The sequence below is a fragment of the Poecilia latipinna genome, unplaced genomic scaffold (assembly GCF_001443285.1).
Source record: "Poecilia latipinna isolate Pla-1442-1.1 unplaced genomic scaffold, P_latipinna-1.0 Scaffold178, whole genome shotgun sequence".
Taxonomy (NCBI): Eukaryota; Metazoa; Chordata; class Actinopteri; order Cyprinodontiformes; family Poeciliidae; genus Poecilia; species Poecilia latipinna.
In genome coordinates, this window is record NW_015112794.1 from 346276 (window position 1) to 359701 (window position 13426).

The 13426-nt window shown below is 38.1% G+C and overlaps 1 protein-coding gene across 7 annotated transcripts in view; it reads right to left on the minus strand.

Annotated features, from left to right (window-relative positions):
- Positions 1-998: 998 nt before the first annotated feature.
- The window catches only part of scaper (S-phase cyclin A-associated protein in the ER), a 66716-nt gene continuing 54288 nt past the window's right edge, over positions 999-13426 (minus strand). For all 7 annotated transcript variants that reach the window (XM_015030303.1, XM_015030304.1, XM_015030307.1 and 4 more), the window contains 5 exons: positions 11815-12049; positions 10288-10437; positions 3192-3383; positions 2449-2497; positions 999-2286 (listed from right to left, as the gene is read on the minus strand). In XM_015030303.1, coding sequence (XP_014885789.1) covers positions 2186-2286; positions 2449-2497; positions 3192-3383; positions 10288-10437; positions 11815-12049 — 727 coding nt within the window. In that variant the 3' untranslated portion in view covers positions 999-2185. The remainder of the gene's footprint in view (positions 2287-2448; positions 2498-3191; positions 3384-10287; positions 10438-11814; positions 12050-13426) is intronic.

The following is a 13426-nucleotide window of genomic DNA, read 5'->3' on the forward strand; positions in this document are numbered from 1 at the left end:
AGGGGACTCCCATGCAGCCTGCGGACGCATCCCGGCGTGTCTTCAGTTTATTTTCATTCCAGCAGGAATCCTGAGCGACAAATAGCCGCTGGACAGGAGAGCACGCGGGTCAAGCCGGGAACTGACACACTACACCTCAGCAATTTGTTGGGGAGGATCGGTTTTAATCAGCCAGGGAAAAGGAGCCTCATTGAAATTAAAATAATTTATTTTTTTTTTAAAAAGAAAAGCAAAAAATAAAAATAACACCCCCCAACCCCCTTCTCTACTAGATTGGGAACTAGACTAAATATGCCAAAGATTTCAATGCAGCAATAGGTCATTTTACAAAGAAAATACACATTCGCAAAATATTAGATAACGTAGAAAAAAAAATGTCCACATACAAACCATAAACTTTTGAGATAGCCTATGCGTTTCAGCAATATATCATTTGAACATTTAACAGGCCCCAGATTTCAGCATTACTGATTTAAAGCAAACTTGAAAGAGCTGGAAGATGGTACCACTTTCACAGCGGGGAAAATAAGAGGCTCAGTTTGAATGTTTAGATCCCTACATTTCTCAAATACACATTCTGGTACTTATTCCGCTCTGGGAAAAACAAGAGATTACTGCATAAAAAAAAAAAAAAAATTAAATCAGCTTTATGTGTGACAGTCACTTCATTCCAGTGTCTTTTGTAGTCGTGCACAAGCACCTATCCTACTTACTGAGGGACTGATTAGGTTATTACCTGGACCCAGACCGGTGGAGAACATGCCAAGACGCATGGCAGTTATGAGTGAAAATCAGGATTAGTCTATCCAAAATTATTTTTATTTCAAATCTGAGAAAAATGTCAGTTTCTCTTTACTCAAATACACCCTTTCAAATGGCAAAGTCAGATGAGATAAATCTTTCAGATGTGTATCATTTGGAAAGCTGTGCATATCCATCTGTCCATCTATGGAGGCGTGCCTTGTGTTTAAAATAAATCAGAGAAACAAGCGGACAGATAGTATTTTGAATAACTTTATTAACTGAAATATATTAGCTTGTAAATGACTCCTTGAACAACATGAAAACAATGACAAATTATGAAATTAAACATAAATCGTAAATATTTTCTGTATAACACTATGACTAGCAACATAAAGACTAGATAAACCATTCAGGTTCTTGTGATACAAAAACACAAATAAATTAACAGAAACAGTACAGAAAGTAATTGGCAAATTATAAACAACAGTATAAGAAAATGTTTTTCCCCCGACTAACTGCACAACAGGAAGAGGTGGATTCAAATGAAATGTTCAAACAGTAAATGAATTATCTGAAGAGCAAATATCTATTTTTTTTAACATAGTGGATAAATAACTTAAAAATAAGTTATTTAGACTAACACTACATACATATTAACTTGTAAATTGCTCCCACAAGCAGAACAATGTCATTACACTGTAAAAACCTCACAGATCTTTCGAATGAACTGTCAACTTTCAAATGACATAACAAACCATTCTGAGTCTATATCCAATAAATTAACAGAAACCGTACTAATGAAAATGACCGGCAAATTCTAAATAACTAAATGTATCCTATTTCTATGAATTGCACAAATGAAATAGATTGAAACGACTCAAGCCGTAAACTGACTAGTTGATTAGAAAGTAACTGGTATCTGTAAGCAGTATTTATGCTCATACAACACACTTGTCATCTTGTAAGTTCCTCCTGTCAACAATAACAATGTAATTACCTTGCAATACAAAGAGATGAAAAAAATAAAATAAAATTAGTGGAGTAGTTAACGCATAAGTAACCACCAAAATACAACAAATTAACAGACAGTACTGATGAGAATGCTTGGCAACCTGTATATTACAGTATAGTTAAATGTTTTATTTCTATTAACTGTGCAACGGAAACAAATGAATGCAAAACAACGTAAGCCGTAAACGGACTCTAGTAAAGTGTTCAAACTGTAAAGACGTTTTTGTGCAAATTCTCTCTTTTGCATCAACAAGATTTCCAAGAAATCAAAATGGATGCAACACATAAGGCTTCGACCTATTTACATTTGACAAAGTCTAAAGATAAATCTATGAATGAAAAGACTGTCACCAAGAAATTACCCTCTGCAACTGTTTAACTGTGCTTTTTTTTTTTTTTTTTTAATTCAGAGCACAAGAGTTCAACTCCATCATTCCTCCTGCTTCTTGAGGAAAAACTGCAGGGCTGAGTCCCACTGATCTCTTGGAAAGCGGTAGGACAGCAGGCAGTCATTCTGCAGACATCGGGTAGCTGCACAGGGAAGAAAGGACAACCATTTATACACAGCGCCTGACAGAAATCCTTAATCTGTTAGAGTAGAATTTCTCCAATTAAAGGGACAAAATGTCCCGTTTAAAAAAAAGACACAAGCTGGAAGAAACTCAACAGTATTATCTTAATAGAATAACTTACCGCTCTTATATATCTTAATCTCTGAGTCTTTCTCATTTGGAACACAGTCCTAGGAAAAATGAGAAGCTCTGTAAGTGAGGATGCAGTTATAATTTCTGAAAAAATTGTAATTACTTTTCTTAATTATACAACATACGAAAACGAAGTACCACTAAATGAAGGAAACGTTGAAGGTGATGTGACAGTTCCATCTCTCTGTGATTTACTCAGCTATCCAGGATTAAGTTGCTCCACTCGGAGGAATGTTCCTGAGCTTAACACGGTTGAGGGCAGCGGGGCAAGACGCCATGCATTATTGGTTTGTTTGAAAGAAATGACAATGGCTTGTCTCCCTTTGAATGGAAGTTAATCGGTGTTTAAACAGCGGTGGCTGCAGCGTGGCGAGGAGGGCTTGTTGTCAGAGGAAGATGAAGGAGAAGAGATGTTTGCTGGGAGTTGAACCAGTGGCAGGTAAATCCACCATGAAGGAATCCATTCGTCTTGGTAAAAGCCTGCCGGCTGCAGATTCACCGGCGGCCCCGTCCGCCGCTTGTCAATTAGCTAATGGACTGCTAATGTGATTGAATTGTGCGAGGTGTGTGAATTAACCTAATTTCGATAGCTTATTTAAAAACAAGATGCTCGGAGTCATCAGCAGGTTGGATGAATATATTATCCAAGTCAATTTTTGTCTGAAAACATCTGGTAACATGGCATGACTTTTATGGTTCTATTTTCAATTTTAAATTATTATGTTTTTTTACCTGAATGAAGGTAGCCAGTAGCACGCAGCTCATCTCCTGCTGCAGGATCGCCTTGTTGTGAGAGTTGTTGTAACAGGCCGAGATGAGGGTTGGAAACAACACTCTGATGAGACGTGGGTGGCTGAAGTACTGGAAGGGCAGCTGACAAAGTTTCTGCAGAACGCTGGGCTGGCGGCCAGACTGCACTATCACCTGGAACACACAACGAGCGAGTAGTCAGTCACTAAAACCCGTCAGTGGCACTGCTGGTTGTAAATCAGCACCCGCCGCCCCTCCCACACGTAAATCTGCCACTAAAACAACACACAAACAGCCATTAGGAAGAGACCTGTGGGGCAGAGCCTCCCACTGCACAATTACAGACTATAAAAAAAAAAAAAAAAAAAACAATGGTGGGGATGTTTTTGCAGCACGTCAACAGTATGAGCAGAGCAACAGGGGGAGAAAATTGGAAGCGCAAACTGATGTTGTCATTAGCAATTCCAACTCAACTTTCAAGTCTCAGCTTAAGCTTCAAAGCAGAGAGTCGGCACAGGAGTTGAGCTCGGGTTAAGAGGGCATTCACAGTGCAACCCGGGCATGAAGGGGTGGAGCTGGAGGTGAAAGACGTGGTGTGCAAACTTCTACTAAGAACTTCCAGAAAGGAGCAAAGCCATTAACAGCTCCTCCCAGTTTTCCTCCGCTTTTTGTGAAGCTTTGACCCACCAATGGAGTTTTGATAATTTGGATTTCTCTTTAGGAATTGCAACCTGAGATGGTATGAGAAAAGTACTGAGAATGTTTATGTTTTACAATTTTGACAATGTCATCATTATGAGGGAGCAGCTGCTGCTAACAGGATTTTCCTATTATTTTACAACAAAACTCAAAACTATTAAGCTGACATTTTAAATAATATTGGATTAATTTAGCATCCAATATTAGCCATCGAAATGGCTAGCAAAAATCAAACAGACATGACATTCATGTACACACGGCCTAGAGCAGCGATTCCCAAGCTTTCATGCTTTCGGGCCAAAGCAAAAGAGGAAGAAACTCAGGACTCTTAAATTCTTTACTTGGTAATAACCTCTGTTACCAAATAAAGCTGATTTATCAGGGAATATTTTAGCAGTATTCAATACAGAGTGTCTTCATACACACAAAAAAGTCCCTCAATGGAACTTCATTGGACCCCATTTTTCACTAGAGCTCAAAAATGAGGTCCAAACCTAATGAGCCGGTCATCTCCCCTGAACTTGAGACGGCCACCATCAACCATCTGAGAGCCAGGAGGGTCAACATGCTAAATCTTGGCTGCGCAGGTTTACAGGTACAGGCCGACAGGACCGGTGACTTAACATCAATGGAAACCAGAAGGCTGCGTTGAGGTCCCACAGACCAAGCGACATAAATCCAAAAGATTTACAAGATTTTAACAAATACACACTAATGCCCTTTCATTGGCTCCTCCCCCCCTTTCTGACAATGCACTCCAAGTTTGAGGCGCAGGATAAACAAAGCGATAAGTCATTGCTTTTATCAGTTTAAAGAGAGGCGCCGCGGAGTTGCCCTCTTTTTTTTTGTGTTTGCGTTTCAAAGAACACAAAACAGTTTCATTTCCGATCATTACTTAAAAAGAATTTGTAAGAACAGGTTAGTCTCAACTCAGCCGTCGTAGAAATACTTAAAAAAAATGTTGAGAGCAGTGCTAGGTATGTCAATTTGAAATATTACAATCTGCTAAGATGAGTCACTGTGGGAATATTTTCTTCCATTTTTCTGATATCTACTGAAATGCTGGAGAATTTTTAAGGATTTTTGGAACTAGACTTTGATTTTTACTAGTTTAGATACTGACCTGCCTATGTTAATATTTCTATGCTACTTTTCACCACACCAGTGAATTAGTTACATTTTATCTTGACATCCCATTGGAAAACAGAAAGCCTTCATTTAGACAGCTAAATACTCCAAAATGTGAACTCCAAATATAATTATGCAACAGCAGAAGAATCTCACCATTCTACTGTTTGGATTTATAGCATTTATGTAAAATAAATTAATGCCACAGTATGTAGTAGATATTTGAGGTGGAGCTCAGAGGCAAACTCAATCTCAGATGATGCATCTTCATTCAGTCTTCAGCTGCTTAAACAAATTGTCCAGCCTCAAGTGCCTGACGGAGAAAGACGTAAAACAAAAGCTGGTGGTGGAGAGAGTCTGGAGGTAGACAGAACCGTCAGTTTTCCAGGTGAAGAGTCACAACAGGATCTAAAACAACATCCATACTGAAACTAAGCAGTTTAGGTATCTCCAGCTCAAAGCTCAGCATCATAAAACTAACAACTGGGCTCTGAATCTGTGCATCTGGTCCACGTTTAACAGAGAATCCTGAGAAAACTCAAGTGCCGTGGCTGCTCTGTTCTTTCTTAAGTTCGAAGTCCTGGCTTTTTTTTAAACAGGTTTATAGTGCTTCGACGGCATGACTTCCCCAGTCTGCGACCACAAAGAGTGTGTAAAATTAATGTTCTGAAACAAACAAATTCCTGCCGAGACCTTTCGTGGAAGTAGAGTCAATAACAGGCGATAAAAACAGCCATATTTTACCTGACAATTAAAATAAAACAACATTTCTTGCTCAACACTCTCTTGAAAAAAAAAAAAAGTATTTACATAAAATGCAGAGCTTAACACGTAAGGGTATTTTTATAGGTGTTGCTTTGTCCAGACACCCCCAACACCTTAGGAGGAACTGGAGGTAAAGTAGGGCCATATATCTGACACTTGAACTCACAATACAAACCAGATCCAGTGGAACATCTTTACTGATAACACAGGCAGCAGAGCAGACACACACAGTTACTGTTTAGTGTGTTTTTTTTTTTTTTCCCCAAAGACTTCTACAATGGCTGTGTAAACTTCATTCAGACTACGCTAGTGGCAGACATTGACAAAGCCACTTCAACTTCAGGTTTAAGGTACCCATCAGTTTTAAAACCCTGTGAAACCCTCTGTTTACGCAATAAAACTAAACAACTCTTATTTATCTCTATGAGCAAATGCTGTCATTCCAACATAGATTCTGCTGCTGATTACTGGGCTCTGAAACTAACATGACAACAGTATTACAAATGAAAACTTCACGCTGAAAGGTTTATAGGGATTAAAAACATCCGCCGCTTCACTTAAAAGTTTGTTGGACCTGAATTTACCCTTAAAGCGGAGTGTAAATCATGTACCAAACTAACAATCGGGCATTCTCCTGCCAGTTAGTGGAGCGTGCGTGAACGTCAGTGTTCCTCTGTCTCCGTTTACTCTGCTGGGTGATGCAGTTAGTGTATTCCCCGCTGCTGGCTCCCGATGGTCTGCACGAGCTACACTTACCCTGCAGGCAGAGGGCTTGGTTGTCTTGCCAGTAATGGACTGCTGAAGGAAGAGTTTCGACATCAGGTTAACAGGAATTATGGACCTTAAGCTTGACTCTGGCCTGCAGGGTGAAGGAAACGCCCTCAAAGAGAATGGGAAGAAGAGGACTGAAGAGGACTGAGGCTGAGTTCTGGTGCATGATCAACATTCTGTCAGGAGATGATCCATAGCCCACATCTGCCACAATCAGAGATATTGTGGAAGATTTTGTAAAGCTGTGATGCAAATCTGGTACAAATTTTGTCTGACTGTACCAAATCTCTTCATGTAATATATATAAACAATCTAAACTCAGGTTTTTTCTACTTTCTAGGCTAATTGAAAATTTGACAAATATATTTACTACTTAAACTTCACAGTTTCATAAGTTTAGGTTAGAAACTGTTTATCTTAAACTTAAAAGAAATTAAAACATGTTATTTACTACTACTTTACAAAACAGCATTGCTTGCAAATTTGCTGATTATTTTGCTGTTATCTTAACATAAACATGTTTACTACGCAGTATTTTAAATTGTCTTCAACATATTTAGAATTAATATCATTTGTAGTATTACTAAAACAGTAATACTACTGTTCTAACTATTTTCTTTATTAACTTTGGAACTCTGGTCGGTCTTTTTGTAATCTCAAAGTCATTATATTCAGCATAAGAAACTCTCAAAAATGACAGAACAGAGCAACCTTTCTGTAACATGTTCAGCTTCCTGTTATCTTCCAACACCTAAATCCTGCTTGCAGCAGCCCAAATTAATAGTCAACTTGTTTCCATAGAAATATATTGTCGACAATGTTCCAACATCCCTTGTGCTTCAACTTTTAAACTCATAGATAGCGAGAATAGCTAATCTAGTTTTAATGATTGGCTATGGCTGGTGATCTACAGGTCAAATACTGAAAAAAAATCCAGATTTTTAAAAAATAAATGTTTAATAAATGCATCAAAACTGAAAAGTTTGATGTTTTCACCTCTACCAATTAGCAAATCAACACCATATTCTTTCACTTTTTCTTGTGAGTATAGGAATGATCGGTTAGAAAAATATGCCAAACTACATAATTTGCTTTCTTCTGGATTTCAAACTGCTACCTCTCCCAAGGTACTTTCAGCACATTTGATTAATTTCTGTTACATTTAAAACCCTCACTTAAACAAAGTTAAGACATACGAGTCAGCATAGTTAGCAGGTCAACTCTAAAAATAACTAAATCTGGGCAGTAAAAGCCTGATTGGTGCACCTCTAACAAGCACAAAGAGGTCTCTGGATATAGCGAAGGACACAAGCAATGCTGCATTAAAACAACCTAAAATAGAGAAGAGTGGTTTTGATGCTCATTTTACTTGAGTGGAACTGGTGGTTTTCCATGAGCTGAAAAAACAAACCCAATGTTTTTCTAAGATTTCCACACTCTAAAACTGCTTGTGTCTTTTTGAAAAGTAAGCCAGAATCAAAAGGGTTAACATTTCACCAGTTAACAATTATCATCTCATCAGCTATAAGACCCAGCACATCATCAGTACAGATGAATCATGAATGAATCACTGGAGATAAAGACATGAAGATTACCGGTACATCTTTCTTCTAGCAGAAAAAGGAAGTACAGTAATTTGTTCCTGACAAGACATTTATTTAGCCGTGTTTGTTCATCACATCTCCACTGGTGCATTTGGGAGACAAAAAACATACATGGCTACATATGCCCCAATAAGCAGCGATGCTACTAGATAGACAAACAAACAAAAAACAAAACAAAACACATAATCCTAGTACGTCACTCTTTCAAAGTTTTTTTTTTTCCTTTGCAAGACAGTTGAATTACCCATGCCTGTTCAAAGCTGAGGGAATACATCCCGACGTATAGGTCTGCTTCAAAGTTCTGCTTTTTATGAGCAGCTCTATTTCTAAAGTATGTGTATAAACAAAAGCTAGTGTGCCGACAGTGAATCAGCAGTCTCTGTGACTGCAAAGGCCTCGGGTCGGGCCGCTTTTGTGTCCTGCCAATGCTTACATTAGCTGGAGAAAAGCTCAAGCTGCTCTAAATATTCCTTGTTGAAGCCATCCATCTTGGTGAAGAACTGAATGGGCGCATTCCAGGAACTGGACCACTGGCAAAGATCAACTGTGTGAAGTTGGATTGGATCTTGTTTCCTGACAATCTATACTTAAATGTGTTTTCTTTTAAACCCAGCAGCAAGGTGAAAGGAGTTTTGTTTTCGGTTCTTCAAAGGGAAGAAATAAAAAATAAAAAATAAATAATAATTTCTTAATGTGAGCAAGAATTAAATATTATTTGTTTGGCTGTCATTTACACTTAATTTACATCATAACTTATTCAACTATTTATTTTATTACACTAACTGGATTTAAAATGAAAGATGGTTAGATTTATTCATTCTAATAATGAAAAACAATAAGCTTCAGGAAGGAATTTTAAAGATAAATAAAGCAAAAATGAAGATGCAATTAGCCAATAAACTGCTTTAGATTTAAATACAGGACGTTGCTCGCGTGGGTCAGGCTTAGCCTAATCAAAGCCCAGTCAACTGTAGCATGGCTAATCAGGGGCCCGGTAGACGGGCCATGCATGACAGCCAGCTACACAGCAGCCAGGTCTGCTTCATCACATCCTGCTCACTTCCACAGAGCCCCCTAAGTAGTTGTAACACTGGGGCAAGAATACTGCTCTGCTTTTCCAGGTGAGAACAAAGGCTCACTCTGTGGGACAATGAACGACACACAGACCAAAAGCAGGAAGGTGCCAAGGCATGAATCTTTAAACGGGTGCTTTTTGTTACAATTACAAAACTACACCCTTTTTCTGACAAATAATACATGAGAGGAACAATAGTAAGATGATATCATCAGCCTATTCTCCCTAAAATCGACAACTTTACACTCCTCAAAGGATCCCTGAGCTGAATAAAAAAGAAAAAAAGATGAGATCAAAACTGAACAAATTTAACATGGGAGAGAAAAAAAGCAGCAAGAATCGTCCAGATGAATCATTTACAGGAGCACGTCCATAAATTAGAATGTCTCTGATGAATTAATGAATTTCACAAATTATATTCAAAAGTGAAACACGTAGACAGACATACCCATTTTAAGCATTTCATATTGTTGTAGCACATATTCCGGATTCATCGTTGTGTTAGTGGCTCTTGAAGCACCGAATCCAGCAACTGACCAAGTCTTGTGCAGCTCCTTTAAACTCTTGAACTGGTTTTACTTTACAAAACTTTTCAAGAATAAAGGTATCCCTGTTGCTTACAGCTTTTCTTCTCTCACAGTTCCACTTAACGCTCCATTCCGGAAAACGACTCCTCAATACGGCCATAACAAAACAGTTCTGAATTAAAACTCATTTTCCTCGTAATATTTTTTTTTTCTATTTTGAATTTATAGATGAGGTTCACTTTTTCAATTGAATTTTATTTTTAAAATATTTTAATGTATTTGTAACCTATGTAAATCACATCCAATATTTACAGATTTTGGCTGTCGTGCTATAATTTTATTCATATGTATGCCCTTTTATGACACTTTTAAACATTTGTGAGACAAACAAAAAAAAACCAACCCTAAAACGATCACATTTATATGGCAAATGGCTATAATCTTTCATTACATTAATCATTTGATTTAAAAAACACTACAATAATCAGCAGTCTGAGTGGGTGGTTTACCTGGTTGTCTGGGTGGTTAACAGTGAAGTATCCCACACAGATGATGACTTCGTGAAGAAGCTCTTCAGAGGAATGTTGGGTACAGTACCAGAGCAGCGAGCTGACGATGTGTCGGAACGCCAGAGAGAGGCCCTCAGCACCAAGAACAGACTGGCCGAACAAGGGACAAAACAAATCAGTGAGCGCTCACTCTAATTTAAACGTGAGGTGATTTATTTAATTTCACCTTGATTATTTCTAGTACCAACCAAACAAACAATACAACAAAACAATACAAAGCAATAAAAGTTTAGAACTTCTGTTGGTGAAAATGTACAAGATATAAAGAAGTAAATCAAACAGAGCATACATGTAAAACAGCCAAATCCTCCTTAGAAGCAGAGATACAAGGAGGAGCTCAGAGAGTATTTATTAAACATGCCAGTGTGACAGAGCACCGTAAGATCATTGCAATTTGCACTAAAGGTTTGGGTGCGTTAAACAGCTGTAAACAATATCTGAGGCGCGGGTTGGAGGGCTAACAACCAAATTTAGGAGTTTAAGTTTTTGTTTTATCTCAGTGCCATTATAGGTATTAAATATGTATAATTACTTTAACAATTTAAAAATAGTAACAAAATCCGGGTTCAAAAGTCACAGACAAAAGAGGACAGATTTCCAAGATCCCGGATAAGATACAGCTTACTCCGTCCGATCGCATCCGTCACAATACAAGTCATTTCCATTTCATTCGACCCTTTAAATTCTCCCTTGAACACCAATTCGTGAGCTGATGCAGCAGAAGGGCGAGCCAGCGGCTTAAATTTTGATCAACCGATCGCTACTGATATGTATAAGCTGTCACAGAGAAGTAATGGGAAACACAAGGTGATTACAAGTCCCAGCCAAAAAAGCAACATAATTTAAAATGTTCATAAAACTTTGGCAGGGAAAATGCTTTCATTTCCAGCTGTTTTGAGTTGACTGAATATGGCGGGTCAGTGACAGGAAGCTGCTTCAAAGTAATTACCCCAAGGCATTAAAATAATTAACAGCATTCTGGCTCGCTTGTGTGGCTCTTAGTTTGTGTGGCAACTTAAGAAAGCAAAGCTGTCACGCTCTCCTCCACAGAGTGGGTAATGTATGGCTCCTTGTACAGTGATAATCACTTGTGTTTCATCCCAACTTCTTCCACTGGGCTCTCTAATCCTCCCCGAGAACATGACCCGGGGTCAAAGGTTTCCTGTGTTTATGTTCACAGGTCAAATTAGTCCCACTGAGAACAACTTCTCTTTGAATGGCTAGCATTAACAGGCTTCAAGAATATGTTTATGTGGTCCAGAGGGGAGATTTAAACACTTTTGGGCAATATTATTGAGAACCTTCTACAAACACTTCAGTGGAATTGTCATTTCATGATGTATGTCCATTTTGAAGGTATTGGCAGTAGAAATAAAAATGACAGTCTGATACAAAAAGAGAAGATTTTATAAAAAAAAAAGAAAAAAAAAAGAAAAGTAAAAAAAAATATAAAAAAAAAATAAAAACCTGAAATGCCGATAGGTCAAGAATGGCAAAACTGTTGAGGAACCGGATGCCGTGCATAGCCACCTGGATGACCCCAGGGCCATAGGGTTCTTGAGTCTGAGAGGCAGACTCTGGCGAGAAACTGTGCAGCAGGATGCAATAAAGAGTATGCACCACTCCCACCAGGTCAGTGGACTGCAAAACGGCTGTAAGTCCAGTTGGATCCTGCCGTTTATTGTCGAAAATATTGGGAGCCCTGGTGGAGGAAAAAAAAAATTATTGAGCTAACAGAAAATTAATATTTCAATTAGCAATAGAACATACTTTTTTCAACTTTTTTTTTTTTTTTTTTACACAAAAACACTTCGAAAGAACTTCGACTGAGCCGTGTTACATTTACATAGAATAAGATTAGATATTAACTACTTATGCTCAGGAGAATCAGGACAGCCTGGGCGAGACTGCAGAGTGTGTATGTGCTTATAACATTTTTTTTTTGCTGCCGATGAACTTTTAGAGTGATGCACTCTGCTGGAGAGGGAAAGTCTAGACCTCCCGTGAGGCAAGGTTTATAGCAAAAATCGCTTCATGGAAATTATTTAGATTCCTATAAAGCATGTCGAGAACTATAGACAAGACGTTCTTTGAATCTCTTTAATTGATATCAATCCCACATGTACTTGATTATATCCACAATATTGACAAGAGACGGGAAAGCAACATGCTGATCAGCAGAAATAAGACAAGGCAACAACTCATGACCAGCTTGGAAAACATTTCACTTTCAGTAAATGCATCAAAAATAACATCAAACTGCAAGTTTAGTTTACATTGTCTTACTGGCACACAGTCAGCCCACTGGTACCTAAATCTGCTTTGGCAAGGAATTTGGAGCAAATGAGCAAAAGGATCTGTTTTCACAGGTACCTCTCAAGAACATGTCTACAACTTTTGAAGACACTTTGTCTAAATGTGCCAAATCAACTACACAGCTTCTTACCATGTGACACATACGGACTGATTAATTAGATGACATCTGAAGGCAATTTGTTGCACTGGATCTTATTAGGTATTGTTTTTTTTTCCTCATTTTTTTATTTGGTGCAAATTTTGAAACATATCTCTCCTTTCAGTTTACTTTTATGAAATCCTTTGTGTTGGTCTATTGCATAAAATCCCAATTAAATAAAATGAATAGCCAAAAAATGTCATAAATGATTAAAGAGCTGAATACTTTTGCAAGGTCAGTTTGGCTTATACTTGAAGGTTTTTACTACGCAATAGTAAAAGGCATCCATAAATAAACTTTGATTGATAGCTATATAGATGTATTTCAAAATAAAAAAATAGCATCGTAATACTGTGTATCCAGAACAATTAAGTAGTAATTGCCATTAATTAGGCCTTCTCGGGTATTGTGCGCCCAGTAAAAGCGTTCAGCTACTGAAGTCAGACTATTTAAGACCCCTGCAGCAGCAGCATCTATGATTTGCAGCCATGTACAACAGGAGTGTGTTTGACCTCGGGATGAAACCTGCAGTGCATGCTGATACTTGATGTTAGCCAACAGGCTTTGTGTGAAATATGCTGCTAGGCGAGAACAGAGCCTCTAAATGCGATTATAATCCCCTGA